This window comes from Numida meleagris, chromosome Z (assembly GCF_002078875.1).
Source record: "Numida meleagris isolate 19003 breed g44 Domestic line chromosome Z, NumMel1.0, whole genome shotgun sequence".
Classification (NCBI taxonomy): Eukaryota; Metazoa; Chordata; class Aves; order Galliformes; family Numididae; genus Numida; species Numida meleagris.
This window is the reverse complement of record NC_034438.1, coordinates 63,703,180-63,724,128: the sequence shown is the minus strand read 5'-3', so window position 1 is coordinate 63,724,128 and position 20,949 is coordinate 63,703,180. Positions and strand designations below refer to the sequence as shown.

At 39.3% G+C, this 20,949-nt stretch overlaps 2 protein-coding genes across 3 annotated transcripts; one reads left to right on the top strand and one right to left on the bottom strand.

The window, feature by feature from the left end:
• RAD17 (RAD17 checkpoint clamp loader component) lies at positions 516 to 16,737 on the bottom strand. 2 transcript variants are annotated; one of them, XM_021381432.1, is made up of 16 exons: positions 16,568 to 16,736; positions 15,253 to 15,528; positions 14,412 to 14,495; positions 13,541 to 13,697; positions 12,941 to 13,077; positions 11,875 to 11,927; positions 11,655 to 11,780; positions 11,503 to 11,572; positions 10,770 to 10,881; positions 8,561 to 8,752; positions 7,370 to 7,455; positions 6,171 to 6,317; positions 5,617 to 5,763; positions 4,770 to 4,890; positions 3,912 to 3,969; positions 516 to 1,703 (listed from the first exon to the last, which is right to left on the bottom strand). In XM_021381432.1, the coding sequence occupies exons 1-16, from the start codon at positions 16,607 to 16,609 to the stop codon at positions 1,436 to 1,438; spliced, it is 2,076 nt and encodes a 691-aa protein (XP_021237107.1). In that variant the 5' UTR covers positions 16,610 to 16,736; the 3' UTR covers positions 516 to 1,435. The 2 variants fall into 2 exon arrangements, with proteins under 2 accessions (XP_021237107.1, XP_021237108.1); XM_021381433.1 differs by having other exon boundaries at positions 1,541 to 1,703; positions 3,912 to 3,964; positions 16,568 to 16,737.
• AK6 (adenylate kinase 6) lies at positions 16,709 to 19,597 on the top strand. The gene is made up of 5 exons (XM_021381439.1): positions 16,709 to 16,822; positions 17,296 to 17,388; positions 17,693 to 17,751; positions 17,843 to 17,988; positions 18,140 to 19,597. Exons 1-5 carry the CDS (start codon positions 16,795 to 16,797, stop codon positions 18,327 to 18,329), a joined length of 516 nt encoding a protein of 171 aa, XP_021237114.1. The 5' UTR covers positions 16,709 to 16,794; the 3' UTR covers positions 18,330 to 19,597.

Here is a 20,949-nt window from a genome sequence, read left to right as displayed (position 1 = left end):
AGTAAGGCCAAGGCCAACAGTAATACCCAGTAGCTGATGCTGTAGAACTCTCGTGTTACTATTATTACTTCCTTCTATTATAGGGAAAGCTCAAAAACATGAAGTAGCTCACCGTTTTGCTTGCAGAATGAAAATGAGTATGGGATGTTAATGTCCTTCAGTACTAGATTCCCTCTATGAGCACAGGAGGCACCAGATGGCATTTTGGTGACACACACCTGCAGGAAGCCTGGATGAACTGAGTCTTCGCCTAAACTAAGCAGGGAACACCCCATCCACAGCATCCCACACACAGAAGTGTAATCAGTAAAGCTGTAACGGAATTGAAGATGTAAATTCCCCCTCTTCAAAATTAAACAATAGTCATAAAGACTAACCCTGATCTTTCAGAGGGGACAAAGCCGGAGCATTCGATATTGGCATTAATTCTAAATTCATGGTGGATAAATGTTCTTTTTTTGTAAACTTTGTAAGCTAGCGATACAGAATGCAAACATCACACATTCAAAATAAGCTGTTTTGGTCCTTGCTTTCTTATTTATGTGGTAACACTAATTACAATGATGTTAGATACGATTTTTATGAAATAATCCCAGCTACAGTAAGGGATTTATGATTTCACACAGGGCCCTGAACAACAAGAAGTATTTAACAGTCTATTCAGGTAAAGACAAAACACTTTGAGTGTCAGTTACCAAACATGAGATTATTCTTTGTTCCAGCCTAACTGTAATTTAAAAACTACATGACACCATTAACTTCCTACAGAATAAAAAAGGACAAGAACTTCTGCTTAACTGTTGTATTTTCACCTCAATAAATTATCAAAATTTTTCAAAAATGAATCCAAAATAAACTGTTGTACAACATATGGTCTATTTATAAACACATTAGAATATCTTTAGCAGATTACAGAACAGTGCTAATACAGTAGTTTTATTTACATCATCAATACAAGATATGGAAGTTTTTTACATATCCCCTTTAATCTCCTCTTTCAGAAGGTTCAAACTTCCAAACAACAATTTTTCTGAAGATACACATTTTAGAAAAACCTTCAAATGCTGATAACTTACCAAATGTGTAAACAGGAGCACAGTGTACAACTCCGAAGTAAATTGTGTAGAGAAAAAAAAATAAGAGTGGCACTGATTAGCTACAAACTACTCAATTTACCATTTATCCTCTCTTCTTCTCAGTATACTTTTATGGCTCAGGACAGGCAGGGAATAGCCTGTGATTTAGTATTCTGATCAGGACTGATCCTGCAAAGCTATGAGGAAGCTGAAGAAATGTGTCTCAATACTGACACAGTATGTTTAGACTTGGCCTCCCAGCCCACTTAAGTCTGTTTGGCAGACCATATTCATTTTAGCAAAGGCCTTTGGTGCGTAATAATCTATCAGCTAAGTCAGTGGTTGCTATTTTGTTGGACTTAGTCACTGTCATATTCCTCTATGTTTAATTCATCTTCCTCCATAGCTACTTGAGCAGCAACAGGCTGAGGCTGACTGCATGGTAGTTCACTTCCACTGCACTGGCTGGATGAAAGGGGCAATCCATCCCAGTCATTCTCATTTGTTCTATTTTCCTCCATCTGTACCGCCATCTCTGCAGCATGCATGTCAGCAGGGTCCTCCTCATGACCAGCAAGTAAGTCTGGAACTCCAGGATCTTTATCAGTAAGTGTTTCAAGCTTTAACCTGTAAAATAACCATTACAAGAGTAACTTACCATCAAACAAAACAAAACAAAACCTACCCAGCCAAACCAACCAACCACTGCACTTCCCCCTCTCCCACACCTCCTGCACACCACCCAAGCCCTCCCTGTTCACTGACGCTGCACATCTTTCACATTTTCTGGCAGTAACACCTCTATCAGTCATAGTTAATTCAAGCTATACAAGTCTTTTTTATTATTATTTATATCCTCACCTTCATTATCATGTTTTACACCTCTGTGCACACCTTTCAAGCATATCAACACTATGTATAGGCTGCACAAGACACTACAGAAGACAGAAATTTCTCTCAGGTAAAGAAAAGCAATACAGAGCCTCACACCAGAGCTATGGTAACAGCAAAATGCCAAAACATGTCTGTGTTCTATCTCTCACACACACTGTTGCCTGAAGTTTGTCCTTACAGTGGCAGTGGATTTGCTCCTTTCCTCAAGCACATGAACTGCTGACAAAGAACTGACTGACAGCAGCCCATGGTATGTCCCTCATGACAGACAGCAAGTGAACTTGAAACAGGCAACTTAAGAAGTGAAAAGAAATTCTTTTTATGTTATCTTCCTTTTAGTATTTGGACTTCAATTTTTGTAGCATCTCTCTACCAGTCCTCCATTAAAATTGTTCTTGCTTTACATAGTATTAATAAACTTAATAGTTTATTAATAAACTAATAAACTCAATAACTCCCAAAGTTATTGACCAAAACTCATCAGAATACTGATTCCAATTCATCAAATGCCATACACTCACTCTCCCCAGTGCTAGTTTCTTTACTACAGTGCTATTCTTATCCCACTGATAACTGTAATCGAAAAATAAGGCATTCTTCCTGAAACAGCTGTACATTCATTATTTTAAGGACTACTTAATACGTAAAAAACAAACTATTTCCAATTAGGATTTGTTCAGGAAGCAAATGCTTACTACTAAAATGTTTAAACTTCTTTATACTTCCTTTCCAAAAGAGTGAACAAATGAAAAAGATCAGTGTCTTAAGTTCAAAGTAATCCCTCAAATAGAGTTAAATGTACACAGACAACTTAATAATGCAGGTACAAAAAAGTTTATCCATATTTAGAGGTATGCTGCAGACAAAATTAATGGCATAGGGAAGTCTATGATTAATTTATGAAATCATAAACATTTTGGTTTAGGCGAAGGAGATTACAAAGTTGCCTCTGTTTCTTCGTGACTAGCAGCCAAAATGGCTTTTATTATATCTGTGGGAGATCAGGGTGGTTCTGGGGTAACCTTACAGGGCAGTACTTCATAGTGAAACTCAGCAGAATTATGGTGATGAGATGCTCTGACAGATGCCCTGACAAACCCTTTCTCTTGGCTCAGAAAAGGAGAAATTAGTCTCGATCCAGTTAATTGTGATCCCTCACTACAGAAAACAATCATGATTAAAACCATTTGGTTTTCTAAGATAGAAATTTTAGAAAAGTAACTGAGGTCCTAATTTTATACACAATCCCTCTAGTTCAGAAAGCCCATTAGTCACAGTGTGTAGCACATCATGCCTGTTGCCCCGTGAGCATAGCACAGTCTGTAGCGGGGCAACTGCAGTGCTCCTCTGAGGGAGGAACTTCAATACTTGTAGTTTTATGAAACCACTACACGAAATAAGATCAGTACTGCTATCTAACTTCAGAGAAAGCACTTCGAGTTCTGTAAGTGTACAATTGCCTTTTTTTTTTTTTTTAAAAGACACAGTATTTTGTCAAAAGTTCCAGTACTATTTTATGTCATGATAAACAATGGGCAAAGCACACTGCATTTGTTATATCAATTCATTTTTATTCTCACTTAAATCTTCTTGATTGCAAAAAAAAAAAGTGTTTAACCCAGATGCCGTACTAAACAAACATGGGTATGTTCAGCACACAGAACTAACATTCGGTACAATGGAAAAGAAAAACTAAACAAGAATTAGAAGTAAGGTTATAATTACAATGTTAATAGCAACATATTAATTACAAACAGACTTGAACTGGAAACAGTTTTAGCTTCCAAAATAAGAAATGGTCATGCTGGAAATGGAGGAAAGTATCACACCACAGATATACACTAATTACATTTTTTGTATGAAAGGGTTCTTCCTCGATATATGTTAAAGAAAAGAAAGACAGCTTTTTATTCCCTTAAAGAAAGTAAAAGGCAAGTTTACCTCCCAAAATGTCTTTTCAGTGGCAGCCTCCCAACATCTTGGATAAAAGCAATCTGAGCTGAGAACAAAGAATAATCAGTATCATATTGAGTACATCTTAACATGCATAAAATTAAACACACTGGAAAATAAGTAGTTCATAAGTTCATTTAAGTGATCTTGTACAAATTTGCAGTAATTTGGCCATCAAAATACCTTAAATAACTGCCATAACATGTTTACAGATTCCATACACAATAAAATAAAACACTCATCAGCTGTGAAATTATTCTGTAGTTATTAATACACAGCCTATGAAATGAATTCATCTGGATGGCAAAGCCTTAGATAAGACAAAGCTTTTTATTAGAGGCAATTATCACAGTGTAAGCGACCCAGCTGTCTGAACAGTAATTTCTGAATTATGTATCATACAAAGAAAAATTTTTCTGCATGAATTGCCTTCTCATGGATTATCTTACATTAGTCAACAAAGCACTGTGAACTTTGATCTTATTTACTTCTCCTAGGAAAGGCTCCTTAGAGCCTTTTTAAGACTTGATGTTATTTGAAAGGCATCGGCAAGCAATGAAGATACAGCTAGAGTAGTCTTCTGCATTTCCAAAAGGCTTCTCACTAAGTCTCCTAATTAGAGGGCTCTCAAAAGAAGCCTTAAGACTAAAATAACTACTCTTTTTTTTTTTTTCCTCCACCAAGTTACCCAGTACCCTCACAAATATAAACCTATGAAAAAAGGGAGGTGAAGAGGGCAAGTTTCCTGACTTAACCAAGTTAAACAGCCTGGTAATGCTGAAATTTTTCAATATGCTTTAATATCTGGAAAAAAAACCCTAAAACTAAGAGTTACACTGATCTTACCTTCGTTTCTCATTGGATTTGCTAACTTTGCAAGGTAAGGCAATAGCTCTGTCTGAAGACACTCTGGTGGTAAACAGAAGCTTGAAAAGAGAGATTTTGCAGCAACACAGTTTTCTTGATACTGTAAGAGTTGAGGAAAAAAAAAATAAACAACCACAAGTACAAGCCCTGCTAAACCAGAACTGATGTATGTATTCAGCGTGATAAACAGCAGAATGACTTTCTGGTCTTCTGGATGACTGTGCACAGGCTTCTGAGGAATTAATCCAGAAAAGACAGAAACACTTGAGTTCAGATACACAGATTACAAAACAATGGTAGATATCTTCACTTTTGTCTTTCACTGGACATTAGAGGGTTCTGGAAGTTTTTGTCCTTTTATTACTGTATTCCCCAACTATACAAGCAGGCACAGTGGGGCAGGTACGCATTCAAATGCAAAAAAAATGCCAAGAGCTCTAGCCTCTCACAAACAACCAACTTCTAAAAACACCAAGTACCACAGCAGTAATTTGTTACAGAAGGGTTTAACACAGTTTAAACTGCTCAAGTTACACTTACTTTTAAAAATACCTCATAGTATTTCAACAATAACCATGTAATTTAGGATCAAAACTATCCCAGAAGTATGCCAATTTGGAGAAAGGGAACACTATCAGGGGACTCCATTTTATTTTTCCATTGAAGGAATAAACAATACAAATGGACCTCTTCATACAAATGTTCTTCAGAAGTAGCTTATGTCAAAATACCGTATTTGACAAGTTTAGCTCTGCATGCAAACCTCATATATACTACTAAAATCACTAAGAAATGTAATAACTTCCTCAAAACATCAAGCATTTACCTTGCTATTGATAAAGAACCACTGGGGTTTGTGTAAGGGCCGGAACCCCATCCCTCCTTGGCAGTGGGCAAAGGCTCTGGATGTATTTGAATGTATCACACCTCGAGTAGACACAGATGTACTGTATTCTTCCATCACAAGCCGTGACTAAGAAAAAAAGCTGGGCATTAGATGAACTCAGGGTCTGTGCATAGCACATCTCATTCGAACCAAAACAAACCTGTACCTTCAGTGACACAACATGCCCTGTATGTATTTAGGTTAGTGCAGAATCTCTAGTCAGAGCCAAACAGAACACCAGCTCAAGTTCTCCAGGGAAAAAACATACAGCCTCTGACACATTTTAACACATTTTTGTTCTACTCAAAAACACTTTGTAGAATACTTTACATTGTTTTATGAAGTGTTTTTAATACCATATTATAGCATGTATATATATGCATATATATGCATACACACTGTAGTGTATATAACATACAGTGATCAACAAAATGCTGACAAGTTGCACAAGAAATGTATAAGAAAACAAATATAATGTGTAAAATTACACTTACACTCCAGTTACCACAAAGGACATCAGCAGTGCTCAAGTACTCACTGGCTCTCACAACATCATCTATGTCAGTAAAAAATTCTACATAGTTCTGGTGAAGGTATAAATTAAACATGCTTCCAGACATGTGTGATTTTTCCACAATATCCTATGGGGGACAAGAAAGATGCTCAGATTTTACACAGTATGAAAGGAAATGCATCCTATAAAACTATGATACATTTTGATGGTTAGGGAACTGGCACACATGACCCAAAAAGGGAAACGATGCCATACATCAGGACCCTGACAGGCTTGAGAGATGGGCCCACGGAAACCTCATTAAGTTCAGCAAGGCAGCAAGGTCCTGCACCTCAGTTGGGGCAAACATGAGTACAGGCTGGGCTGGGAGCTGAGCAGCCCTGCAGAGAAGAGATTCAGAGTACCAATGAATGAAAAGCTGGACATGACCCAGAAACATGCATCTGCAGCCCAAAAGGCCAACGGTACCCTCGGCACTATCAACAGAGGAGTGGCCAGCAGAGGGAGGTGATTCTCCCCCTGTACTCCTGTACTCTGCCCTCATGAGGGCCCATCGAGAGTACTGCATTCAGCTCTGAGGCCCCCAGCTGAAGAACACAGACCTGTTGGAGCAGGTCCAGAGGAGAGCCACAAAGATGATCCCTGGAAGATCTCAGGTTGGATGGAGCTTTAGGCAGCCTGGTCTAGTAAGAGGTGACCCTACTCATGGCAGGGTGTTGGAACTAGATAGTCTTTAAGGTCCCCAAGCCATTCATATATAAAAGGAAGGCTTCTATGTTCCTAAAGAAGGATAAGAGGGGCTGGAAGAGGAGGAGCCATTGCTGTCTTCAACCCTCTAACATGTGATAACAGAAAAGTGAACTCAAGACTCCACTCGATCATGCACAGCAAAAGAATGATGGGCAATGGGCACAGTCTACAGCAAGAAAAAGTCCACCTCCCACCAGAAGTCTCAGGTTCTCTCTGATTTATTGAAGATACTCAAAACTCATCAGGACTGGGAACCTGATTGGTCTTCTAACTTAGCCTCCAGAAGTTCCCTCCAGATTAATTATTCTTTAGATAGACTGAGTATACATGTATTAAGATTAATGAGAAAGCCACTGTGCTTGAGAATTGGCATCAATCGCTCAAGTTTGTTTGCTTGTTTTTCTATCCAAATCAAAATTGTAGATGTACCTCAGGATGGATAAGCAATGTGTCTCGACGGTGTTGTAATAAGTGAGAAGGCAGCTGAGGAAATTCAGATTCTGACAGTGGTTCTCCTAAAAGGAATTGTATAATCCATAATCTTTTAGTACCAGAAATAGAGTTACATTGCTGCATACTACTAAAAAGCTAGGGTAAAGAAATAAAAAAAGACATTTCAGATGTTACATTCAAAAAATCAGAACATAGATGAGATGGGAGCAAGAACAGCATGCAACTTCATGAACAGAAACCTTCATGCAGACCAAGCATGATTTCTAACTTGACCTAGGCTGCACTGTTCCCAGTTTGTATAAAAGAGTTCATGCCCACGTCAATATTGTCAACAGCATGTCATTAGTTATAATATGCTTTATAAAATAAAATCCACCTGAAGACCTTCCATACTCCCTCATCTCACCATTTCTTAATTGGTTTGGGGGCAGATTCTGTCAATTATTAGGCAAAGGTGGAAAAACTGCATTATGAATTCTGATTTAGCTGACTACAGGTTGTAATACAGCATAAACATCAAATTCTTATGATTGATATTTTTCAAATGTTAAAAAAAGACAGTAACCATATACATGGTCAAGAGAGGAAGTAAGTTTACAGAGCTGTGTGTATAAGAAATAGTAAAGAGAAAAGTATCTTGGAGAAGTGGAAAGGGAGACAGAGTACTAAAAGGAGAAGTCAAAGAGCCTTTCAGCTCAGAAAGGCACACAGGTCTCAAAGGAACCAAGAACTTGAAATGAAAAGTAGGGGGAAAGAGACAGCAAAAGGAATCAAACCCAAACAGGAAAGGCAGCAACTAAAAGGCTGCAGGGCTGTTTTGTAACCTCTAAGAAAACAGATGAGAACAGAACATAACCACACAACTATGTACTCTGCACAAAAGAAAATTCTGCTTTTGGGCAAAGCAACAAATAGGATGGCTGTCTATCTTTGTGTGCATGACAGCACATGGACCTAAAGCAACTAGAGTTATGTATTTTATTACTTTTCTCTTCTATATACAGACAGCTGCAATCTCAGCAACCAAAAATATTTATTGCTGTATAATACTGTTACCAGTGACAAAATATGTTAAAGATCACCCTAGCCTTATTTAAGGGAAGGCTAGCTATTAACAGCTGACATGGTTTTCTCATTAACAAAGGAAGAATAAGTAACTTTTCTTACTTTTGCAGTAAATTATTTTCCCTAGAGCATGAAAAAGAAAGATGGAAGCATCTTTGCCACCAATAGCTTGTATCGCCTGGTCTTCTGAAGTATCTGATTTACTTTTCTTTCTTAAGTTACACGCTGCTGTTTCACTTTTTAGTGTGGAGCTCCGTTTCTTCCTCGACCAAAAGTCTTTCTCCAATGAGCAGTCTACCAATAAAAGCAACAACACAGACAGAGTAAAGTACCTACAGTAAAATAAATAAATAAAATCCACGATACAGAAAGTTTTATAAACGCAGTCACTAAGAGAAAGCTCATTTATTAGGAAGGGAACCCCATTACCTAAATCAGCATGTTTCATTCCACTTTGCCCCTTAAGTCACAGCTGAGGTGCCATTCTAAAAGAGAAGCTGGTATTCTTGCATACTTATTCTAGCTCTGTGTGCCTCCTAAGTTAGAAATTTCTCCTTTATAAATAAACTACAAGTAAGGCAGGTGCAAATATACGTAGATAGTATTCCCATTACACTTTCTGCAATTATCAAATCCAAAATTTGATTTAGCAGCTGTCAAATGTTCTCCAAACTAGATGAAATTATCCTTTAAGCAGTAAGCTTTTTCTTCTCTGATGATTACTACAGATCCCTTTTACCCATTAATATCACCAAACTGAATACATTATTTATATACCTAACGCACAAAGAAATTATATACTTAAAAAGCAAATCCTGCATTCTGATGGCATTCAGGAGATGAAAATGGAGGTGAAGTCTCCAAAACATCACTGGCTGCCTATCTATTATCTAACTGAAACACACCTGAGTAACTAAACAATTTCTATTAACCATGAAGATCTTTTCATCAGCGTCTAGAGAAAAAAAATATGAAAAGAGAATGTATGCCTTTGTTCTCACCCAAGTTCTCTTTAGATACTGGCACCATCTAAAAGTTCCTAGAATGAACTACATGCGCTAAAGAACAGACTTAAAAAAAAAAAAAAAGATTACGTAACTTCCATACATTTTATTTCTTTACACATTCTGACTTCCAGTGCTTACAAAAGACACGGTAGTAAGTCTTTTCTTTCTACATGGGAAGATCTGAAATAATCCCAATTTAAGTTTGATTTGAACACTGTCTAGTCCTGTGTTTTGAAGGCTACTATTACATTGAACTTAACAAGAAAGTTATTCTATCCAGTCAATAGAGTAGATTATGCTACCTCACAGCTTTTCAGTTTACCATCAATCACTTCAAAAATTACATACAAGAATTCAGTGGGCTATTTCAGAAACGCTACATAAGTAGAGGTAAGTACAAAGAGAAGCAAGCGGAGAAATTATCACTTTCAAATTAAGGTTGCATCATAAAAGCTTCCATCAGTAAACACATACTGATAAAAGATATCAAGAGGAAAAGGGATCACTGCATTAATTCCCATCAGCAGACACACAGAAAATACATGAGGGCTGCTCCAAAAGTAATGCCTCCTATTTTATGATGTTGGCCCACAACATCAGAGGTGGATGTCGGTGGGATGCCAGTAAAGGCTGAACCTTCCCATCAGTATTCCATGACATGTTGTTGCCGTGTGACAGATGGCAGCAGAGACGGAGTCAGACAAAATGGTCTCTGACATGGAAGTGCAGCTGAAGCAAAAGTACATCACCAAATTCCTCCATGCAGAAAAAACGGCACCCACTGACATTGATCATTGCTTGCTGAATGTTTCTGGAGATCAAACTGTAGGTGCGAGCACAGTGAGGTGGTGAGCGGTGTGTTTCAGCAGCAGTGACAGTGCCTCACCTACACTAGTGCAGATTGTTACAAGTGCACCACCCAGGCTCTTGCTCAAAAGATGTACAGCTAATGGTGGTGACTAAGTTGAAAAAGAATGCTTTGTACCAGACAACTTGCACTATCAAATAGTATATTGCGCTCTTTGTACCTGTCACAGCTTCCATGGAAATAAACAGAAAGCACTACTTTTAGAACAACCTATGTGTATTATTAGTAGTCAGTATTGAGATTATATGTAAACAGCAGAATAACCAACATATTTGGCTAAAACAAACAACGACAACAAAACCTTCTCCCTTTCATCACAGCAAGATATTAAGAACTTTTTCACACAGCCCACACAATGGAACTTCAACAGTGAACAGTTTTTCTTCACTGTGGAAGTGGTCAAAATGTCATTCACTTTCAGCAAAATCATATTTACCTTTCATAGAAAAAAACTGGAGACTGTTTATTGCGCTTCTTATATCACCTGAACAACCTTTGCAAAGCAACTCCAGAGAAGTTTTATCAGGAGCATAATTCTTCTCTCTGTTCTACAAGGAAATGCAACATTCAAACTAATTAAGTGGGAAAAGTCATATTTGGGTACCTATAGTAAAAATAATACTCATCTCTAATATAGACCATGAACAGACTATATTAGAACTCAGTATATGTCCAGGCCAGGTAAGATCCCCAGCTGAATAAATCACCATATTTTAAATTTCAAGGCGAGGGAAAACAACACACAAATTTATCTCATAACTGTCACTCAGTATTAGACTAGATTCTAATCCAATAGCTTGAGAATACAAGACTTGGGTTAATGACCTCTTCAGGTCTTACTGAATACCACAAAAGTGACTTCTGTTCCTATTATTTGTTTTAAATATATGGATTCTGTAAAAGGCAGAATTTTCAGAGGCAACTTTAGACAAAGGTTCAAGGGGAACTCATCTTAAAAACAAGATGGCTTTCCCTTTTCTTCCGTGCCATTTTGCTGTGACTTTTTTTTTTTTTTTTTTTTTTTTAAGTTTTCCCTCCTGGGGGGCAAAAGGCTGTTATTTGAACAAAGATCAAGCAAATAGCAAGAACGAATAAAATATTTCAGATATAAAAGCCAGAAATCTTTTGGTCTCAGTACTGTGCAGAAGTTAACAGTTTTGACAGCTTACCATGTTAGCTTCTGCAGTGGCTATTCGATTAAGAACTTTCATCATGTTCGTTGGAGCAACAGGCTTGAAACTGTTAAATTCCATTGAAAAATGAATTAGTTTCTGAATACTCATTTATTTTAATAAATTTTTAATGAGACAAAAGAGCTTACCTAATAATTGATATACACAACTCCTCTAGAATTTCTTTTGGGAATAGTAATCTCTGGTTGCTGTCTCCACTGAAGTTATCTGACATTATAAATATAAGGGGGCATCTACTTGTACGTACAAATCTCCTAAAGTGAAAAATAAATAAGTGTAACAGGATTCAAACTACACTAGAGTGCAAAGTGGCTAAGGCTAACCATTAAAAACTTATTTATAACTAACCTGAGAATTTCATGTAGACTGCTAGGGTCTCGATAGAATTGGTTTGGCATGTCCTATTCAAAACAAATTAACTGCTGTCATTACATTCAGATGTAAATATTCTCTCCCACAGACTGACTTAAGGCATGCTACATTGCTACACGTTTTTTGTTGCTGTTTAGCTTGGTTTCAACTAAATCTGATTGTGGCTAAAGATGAAGATACCAGGGGGGGGGGGGGGGGGGGGGAGTAAAGCATTCTTTCTTTTATTATGGAAAAACAATTACCTAGAAGAGGCATTTTCTTTCTATTCTTGTTTCCTAAGAAACAGCCTTGAGTGACAACACTGCCTGCTAGAAGATTCTATTCAAAACTAACAGATATACATAAAGTAGCAACTATACTGAAGAAGGCAAGATATAGTATATATCAAATATGAGAGAATGTAGACAAGGACATGACTTTATGAACAGAAGTCACAGGAAACTACGTTTCCTAAGTTATATGGTAGACAACATTACTAAGCTAGAAATTCTCCTCTTCTGTTCTTTTTCTTGAAAGTTTACAGGTTACTTAATTAATTTATAAAATCTTCCTGTCAGAAAACAATGAGAAGTTAAAAAAGGATGTAGTAGTGAGATGTATTCCTGAATTTGTGAAAGTAATGCCTTCTCCTGGATCTCCTGTTATGGCTTACAAGAAAGGTAAATTTCAAATGCCTTATGATTTTATTAACTCTCATGTACTTCTGTACTTTCCTGCATCCTCAGCTAACATGTAATTTTTACATATGTTTTTTTATATACATACATATATCTAGAAAGCAAAACATGGTGTGATTTTTTCAATATTGCTTCACTTTCTGATTATCCATTACTTATTTCCCTACATGAATTAGTGTGCAATTTCTGCCTGGCAATTAGATTATGTAGTTTAAGCATAGGTAGGATTTGGTTTCAGCTAGCTATCAAGGCTTGAAAAGTAATAAAGAACTCATTTGCAGTAAAGCAGACAAACTTTTGCCAACATCAATCCTCCAGCAGCAGCTAGTTAGCATGTCAAGATTATTATAAAAGTTTTCACTTACTTCAATAAGAATAAGTTTCTTATCATTTTCTGAGGATTCCCCAAGCATCTGAAGTTTGTTATATTTATTTGCTCTTAATAGAAACTCCTGAAAAAGAGCTGCTTGGGCCTGACTTGGATACGCATGAGAATTTGAGTCTGAAAAAGAAAACTAATTAAGAATTTGTATTCCATATTATACCAAATAGAATCCAAAAAACCCACAAGAGCTAATACCCACCCATGCTGCTTTCAGATAACAGCCACTGAACACCAATAGCAAAGCCTTTTGACAATCATATTTCATGTAAAATAGTTTTTAAAAGGTAGAATTCAATGTACGACTCAGGCAAAGACACATTCTTATTTAACTAGTTCAAATGGTATCCAAAACATTACACTGCTCTCTGTATGAACTGCAAACTACTTTGGAGTAAACGCTGTATAAACTAAATCCCTTCTCTGATAAAAGCAGAAGTAACATCGTTACTGAACTCCAAAGGAGGTGGCTTATATAGACATTGATCTGACTTTGTAGTCTGTATTTTTTTTTAATTCTTTTGTCCCTGTCACATATAAAAAAATCACAGAATTATCTGAAAAAATAAAATAAAATACTTACCATAGCCAGATACATTTCTTAAGTCTTCTTTTGTGAAGTCTAAAGATATTGGATTGGTCCATTCTTGCACTTGAACACCGAGATCTTTTGCTAATATTTGTATAGTTGCTGTCTTTCCACAGCCAGCAGGACCAGTTAACAGCAAAACACAGCCACCCTGACACAGAAAGAAAATAATCCCAAACATTAGGAATAAAGATTAAACGCTGACTGATGATGAATACTGTTTGAGTTCTTTTATCTTCTGTACAGCAATGATTCTCTTTTACAAATAAAAACACAGGTAAATGGTTTGAGTTTTTAATTACCTATTCAGTACTCAGAAAGAGCTAGAACAGAACTCTGCAAGGCTTGCTCCCAGCATCTCCTTGGCTAACTTCTTACCACATGCATACCAACGTAATATAAACGGAAGAGGAGAATCGGGTCTGAAGAACACTAGTCAGTAAATGATGCATCCGTACAAGAATGCCTCTTAACAATCCAGAAATTAAAAAAATCCTATTACATCAAGTCACTGTGACTAGAAGTTTGCCATGCCATTTAAAATTATACTGCTGGAGATGAAATGCAGTTGTAAGAACACATGGAACTGAAGGTATGAATTGACTGGATGCCAGAAAATAGTGCTGCTGAGCAAAAACAGACTCCATCTCTACTTCTCTTAGAGTAGAGCTTTTACATTAGTTTAGTACTTAATCTATGTTCTTAAGAGATTTCTTATACCGTAATAAAACTACTTCATAAAAAGCTGAGGGTTGGTTTGTGTTTTGTTTGCTTTTTTGGTTTTTTTTTTCTGAAATTAAAGTAAATTAAATCCAATTTGTTTAGACAATTTTATACTTCTACTTGCTAATTTCAGCAAAATTACCTGCTTTGGCTGTCTCTGAAATATATGCATTTTTAACCAGGTTTCAACTTCTTCAATTTTCTTCTTTTGCACAGCAAGGTCATTCTAAAATAAGATTAGAAATGTATGAAATGCATTTATATGTGTGCATTACAGTTTCTAGAACTTTAATGATGAAATTCAAGAACAGAATATAGGCTGACTAAAATAACAGCAATGTACATGTATGTTTCAGTTACACGTACTACGTTTTAGAAGTAAATTAAGTAAATTAAGGGTTTTAGAGCTTGTTTCCTCACACAACCAATTTTCCATTCCTTGCAGCATGGAAATATCGAACGATTTATGATTCCTAAAGTAACAACATGATAGTCCAGCGTGATTGTGTAAAAAAGCTTTACAGCTATTGCTAGAACTGATCTTTGCTAGGCCCTACTGACTCTAATACTACATAGATTTTTTATAAATTTCTAGTCTTGTGACTCAGTTCCTCTCCAAACCTGGACTATTAAAAAATTAAATACAAAATACAAGTGCTGCATTAACTCAGCTCTCTCTCCTTTCACTAGTTGTGGATTTTCCTTGTATTCATAGCTGTCAAATTTGACAACAGATTCAAAAGTTTAGGTGTTGATGGACAGGAAACATCAGTAGTTTTATATTCTCAGGAAGCCTGGTAGGAGGTATATCTCCTACAGATACATAGCACATTAAAACCTTCATTACAGACAGTATATAAATCAAATTAAAACTTAGTTGCCCTTATAAAATAGGACATATTTAAAGCCCAATCAAGATGGATTACAAAGAAAAGCATTATATGTAATGTTACCACTAAATTTGCACTTAAAATCTCTCATACCTGAGTTTCAGGTTTGTATTTATCTACCCATGGCTCGTCTTGAGACTGGTTCCAGTTTTGTCTGGACTTGTTACAAGGCAGATCTACTGAGGATGATTTCGTTCTTTTTCTTGGCAGAACTTTGTTTTTGCTACATCCTGGCACAGCAGACAGGTTTTTCTTCCGCTGATGATTTCTTCTGGAGTTGCTTTTGAGTAACTTTTCAGGAACTGCACTAGAAGAAATATCAGCACTTCCAAAGAAATCATCAAACGAACGGGCCAACCAATCTGTTACCTGGTAAAATACAAGAAATTGCTATTATTATAGCATTATCCTTCCCTCTTTAAACAGATACAACTGCCTCCAGAAAATTTGAGATTTGTATCAAGCATGTACGGAGAATACCTTGTAAAGACCTTCATTAACACTGAAAGGCTGTTTAGACCGTTGTACTACCAGCTAGCAACAAACACTAGCAATTATTACAGAATCACAGAACTGTTTGAGTAGGGACCCTTAAAAGCCATCTATTCCAGTTCCCCTGCAATGAACAGGGACACCTACAGCTCCATCAGGTGTGCAGAGCCCCCTCCAGCCTGGCCCTGAATGTCTCCAGGGATGGGGCTTCCACCACCTAGCTAGGCAACCTGTGCCAGTGCCAAACCACCCTTACTGTCAAAAACTTCTTCCTTATATCCAAGCAAAATCTCCCCTCTTTTAGTTAGAAACCATCTTCTTTTGCCCTGTCACCACAGACCCTGCTAATGATTCTGCCCTCTTCTTTCCTGTAGCTCCCCTTCAGAGACCTTGTCTTTCCCAGGCTGAACAGCCCCAGCTCCCCCAGCCTGCCCTCGCTGGAGAGGTGTTCCATCCCTGCGATCATTTCTGTGGCCCTCCTGTAGATGTGCTCTAAGGTTACAACGCCTCTATAACAGGCCTCTACAACAGTTACCATAATAGATGTTTTTTCACTCCTGCGTATTCCTTCTCTTATCCTCCAACCACATCTTTTTAATAACTATGCTTTTTTTACTCCAGAAATTACAAACTTTTTAAGAGTTAGGGAAAAGCTAAAGTTACACCTTAGATTCTGTGACAGATGATTTTATAGCAAATTGGAAACCAGAACGAGCTGCAAGCTCTGCTAAAACTCATTCAAATAAAGGAGTTAAAGCAGAAACATAAGCTAAAACAGAAATACGGATGAAAAATAACAACAACAACAAAACAGCATAAGCTGCTTTAAAACAGCTGTGTAAAAACATCGTTCCTACATTAAGGTCAAGTTCACATCGCCTCTGCTCGGTTTTAAACCGACTGCCCCAAGCCCTACCTCCGCCGGCGCCAGCTGCCGCCCCGCCGTGCTCCCGGACATCCCGGGCCTACCCGCCGGGGCAGCGACGCGCGACGCGCAGCGAAGCTGGTCCCCTCCCGCCGCGACGCGGCCTTCCCGCGGCCTCCACTTAGCTGCCCGCGGCGTGCCTGCGCGCTGAGGCGCCTGCGCGTGACGTCATCACTGTGCGACACCGGCAGCGCGGGACTTCTCACATCTGCTGAGTGATGCGGCGGCCCAACATTTTACTGACCGGTGCGCGGCCGGGCTGGACCAAGACTGAACGGGATGGGCCGGGCCGAGCCGTGCCGGATTTCCGTGCTCACCCACAGCGCGGAGCCGGAGCTCGACAGGGCCGCGTGGCGGCAGGGAGGGGGGAATGGCGGGGCCGCGTGTGCCGCTCGGCCCTGTGAGGTAGCGGACCGGTGTCAGGGCTGGGACAGTGGGTTTGTCTTTTCTCCCGTCCCGCTCAGAATCACACCTGTGCACGAAGTGAGAGTTTTCGTTGTTTCGTGTGATTGGGATTGGTTTTGTTGTTGTTTCGTTTAGCGCTCCAGGTGTGCTGGACATATATTTCTCCTTCTCATGCCTCTTTTTGCCTCTTTTCTTGTGCGAACTCTCTGGTATTAGCTGAAGAAAGCTTTCTCCTTGGCTCCTCTCCTGCTGGAAGGTTGTCTGAACAGCTGCCTGCCTGTCTCTGACTGTTCTATGTGGGCTTTTGTTTTCAGGTACTCCGGGTGTTGGCAAAAGCACCCTCGGCAAAGAGCTTGCATCAAGGACCGGGCTAACCTACATCAGCGTGGGTGATCTGGCAAAAGAAGGTGGGCCGTGTTACCAGGATAGTGCTGGGATTCTGTGATTGTGTCATTCCCTGCTTCTAATGCATGTGTTATATAGCGAATGAAAATGTGACAGAGTTCTCTTAATAGAAAAATTTTGGGTGGAATTTGTTAAAGAGACCTTTCTGCAACAATAACTTACGTTGCATGGATTAATAAATATAAACTTGTAAGTGAAGTGTTCCATGCTATCTTTTGCTGACATCTAGCCACAGTAAACATAACTGTAAATATTTTTAATACCTCCTGCTATCTCACAAACATGCACAAATTATTTTTGTTGCAGAAGAACTGTATGAAGGTTTTGATGAGGAGTATGAATGCCCAATTTTGGATGAAGACAGGGTAAGTTCAGCTTCAAAAAGTAGTATTTTTGTATTTGTTTCAACCATCTGTGATTTCATGTAGACATACCTCTCCGTGGTTTGTTTTGTAGGTAATTGATGAACTGGAAGACAAAATGCGTGAGGGTGGAGTTATTGTTGATTACCACGGCTGTGATTTTTTCCCTGAACACTGGTTTCATATAGTATTTGTACTTCGTACAGACAACTCATTTCTATACGACAGGCTTGAAAGCAGGTGTGTGAGGAGAGTAAATAAGTAAATTACTATTGTGTAATCTTCATTGGAATTTTTTTCTACACTGTAAGATACTGATTTTGTATAAAATATTGTATAGTTTTGTATATCGGAGGCTGGCTCTCTCTTAGTGTTGTTCTTATTTTTTTAGGGGCTACAAAGGGAAAAAGCTACAAGACAATATTCAGTGTGAAATTTTTCAGACTCTTTATGAGGAAGCTATGTTGTCATACAGAAAGGAAATTGTACACCAGTTACCCAGCAACACTCCTGAAGACCTAGAGAGAAATTTGGATCAGATTGTGCAATGGGTTGAGCAATGGACAAAGGACAACAACTGACAATTGGTGAAAAAGCAACTGTTCTGGTTTTGATTGGGATAGACTTAATTTCCTTCTTTTCAGCTTCCCATACTGCCCTGCCGCCACAGATTGTGAATTATAGAATGGCTTAAGTGGGCTTGATGATGGCCCACTTAAAGCTCTCCTAGTACAGCGCCATTCATGTAACCAGCCACCTGTTGGGCCCCTCCATCCCGGCCATCATCAGTGGTCTCTCTTTCGATCAGTGTTCTGATTCCAGGATTCTCAGGATAAAATATCTCCTGACTCATTTCTAACTCCGTAATCTGGTATAGGGGTTCCAGACCTGACTTCTGTTTATCAGTTGATTTAGCCAGACTCAAAAATTCTGGCTTGCTTTCTGAGACTATCTCTTGTTCATTTTCTTATAATTTAAACTGCAAAACTTCTTCCTGATCTAATGCATCTGACAGTGCCACATGAAGTTACTAACTGGTATTACATTCAGCAGTTAACAGGCTCTGCAGGCTTTTCACTTATTCCTGCAAGGATTTAACCATTTAATCACTAGTTTATCTAATCAAACATGTCTCTGTCTGGGCTGTCATCAGTGCTGCTCCCAGCACAGCACGCTGTGGCTTTTTCTTTCTCTGGCTGCAATTTTCGTTCTTTTGCAAGTGTTGTGATTCTTTCCGCTATAGCTTTGGGATTGTGCCAGTTGTTCTGAGCCCAAACCATTCCCAGTGGGGAAGGGCAAACACTGAGCCTTCTCAGCTTTTCAATAATGGGAGCAGTCAAACACCGGCATTTCCTGGGCAACAATGGCTTGCCACTGCTCATACCTCTCCCAGAGTATAGCCTTCCTGGCATACAGCTGAGAGGTGGCTTCCCAACACTTCCCACCCACATTATCAGGTAGTATATCAGTATCCCTTATACCTCTCCCAGCTTGTAGCTTTGCTGGCATAGTTAGCAAAGGTGTTGGTGTTGGAAGGTCCAGAGGCTACCTCTCAGCTATGTGCCAGCCTGCCATGGGCAGGGTTGCCACCCAGCAGATCAGGCTGCCCAGGGCCCCATGCTGCCTGGCCTTGAACCCCTCCAGGGATGGGGCATCCATTGCTTCTCTGGGCAGCTGTGCCAGGGCTTCACCACCCTCTGGGTGAAGAATTTCTTCCCAACATGTAACCTAAATCTTCCCTCTTTTTAGTTTAAAGCCATTCCTTTTATTCTGTTACTATTAACCATGTAAAAATCAATCCCCCTCCTGCTTGTAAGCTCCTTTCAAATAATATAAAGTTGCAGTGAGATCTCCTTGGAGCCTTCATGCTAAACAAGCCCAACTTTCTCAACCTTTTTTCATAAGAGAGATGCTCCAGCCCTCTGATCGTGCTGTGGCCCTCTTCTGGACCCGCTCCAACAGCTCCACATCCTTTCTGTACTGCGGCCCTGGGCTTGGACACAGTACTCCACATGGGGCCTCACGAAGGCAGAGTAGAGGGGGACAGTCAGCTCCCTCTCCCTGCTGCCACCCCTCTGTTGTTGAAGCCCAGGATACAGTTGACTTTCTGGGCTTCAAGAGTACACTACTGGCTCATGTCCAGCTTTTTATCCACCAGGACCCCAAAGTCCTCCTCTGCAGGGCTGCTGTCAGAGAGTTTTGCTTCAAGTCTGTGCATATGACTGGGATTGTTGTGACACAAATGCAGTACCTTGCACTTAGCCTTGCTGAACCTCGTTTAATTCACATGGGCCAACTTCTTCAAGCATGTCTGGATCCTGGTGTCCCTCCATTCCATTGTGTCAACTGCCCCACTCAGCTTAGTGTCATCAGCAAACATGCTGAGGGTACACTCAATCCTGCTGTCTATGTCACTGATAAAGATGTTGGCGAATAGCGGTCCCAAGACAGACCCCCAGGGGACACCACTTGTCACCAGCCTTTGTCTAGACATAGAGCTGTTCACCACAACCCTGTGGCTGTGACCATCCAACCAATTACTTATCCACCCAATAGTCCACCTTTCACATTCCTATCTCCAATGTGAAGATAAGAATGTGTTGTGTGATCATGACAAAAGAACTGCACAAGTCCCGGTTGACAATATCAGTTGCCTTTCCTTTGTGCACAGATGCTGTCACTCTATCATAGAAGGACACCAGACAGGTGACACCAGATCTGCCCTTGGAGAAGCCATGCTGGCTGTCCCAGATTACCTCCTTACGTGTGCTTCATTGTAGCTTCCAGGAGGAGCTGTTCCATGATCTTCCCCACCACAGAGGTCAGAACAGGATGCTGAGGCTCACAAGAAACTGAGAGCTGACCCAAACTGGCTGTGGGTGTCGCATACTGCGTAGTGCCATGGAGAACAATAACACTGGGGAGAGTTGGCTGGAGGGCTGCTGCTGCTTGGGGATTGTCTGGATGTCAGTGGCTAGTGAGGAATTGCACTGTGTGTCACATGTTCTGTACGTTGGTTTTTTTTTTTCCAATCATTATTATTAAACTGTATTTATCCCAACCCCCAACAGGTGTTACTGTTGTTTTTTTTTTTCCCAATTACTCTTCCTCCATCCCACAGTGGGTGGAGTGAGCAAACAGCTTTGTAATGCTTACCTGCCTGCTGCTTTAATAATAATAACAGCAACTGTTGCATCTCTC

Bases quoted from the DNA above. Each gene is read 5' to 3' on its own strand.
- AK6 (XM_021381439.1), top strand. From the start codon at position 16,795: ATGCGGCGGCCCAACATTTTACTGACCG. The intron at 16,823-17,295 runs GTGCGCGGCCGG...TTTTGTTTTCAG, and splicing joins GCCCAACATTTTACTGACCG to GTACTCCGGGTGTTGGCAAA. The intron at 17,752-17,842 runs GTAAGTTCAGCT...TTTGTTTTGTAG, and splicing joins CAATTTTGGATGAAGACAGG to GTAATTGATGAACTGGAAGA.
- RAD17 (XM_021381432.1), bottom strand. From the start codon at position 16,609: ATGTCCGGGAGCACGGCGGGGCGGCAGCTGGCGCCGGCGGAG. The intron at 7,456-8,560 runs GTAAGAAAAGTT...AATTCCTTTTAG, and splicing joins GAAAATAATTTACTGCAAAA to GAGAACCACTGTCAGAATCT. The intron at 6,318-7,369 runs GTACATCTACAA...TGTCCCCCATAG, and splicing joins CATTGCTTATCCATCCTGAG to GATATTGTGGAAAAATCACA.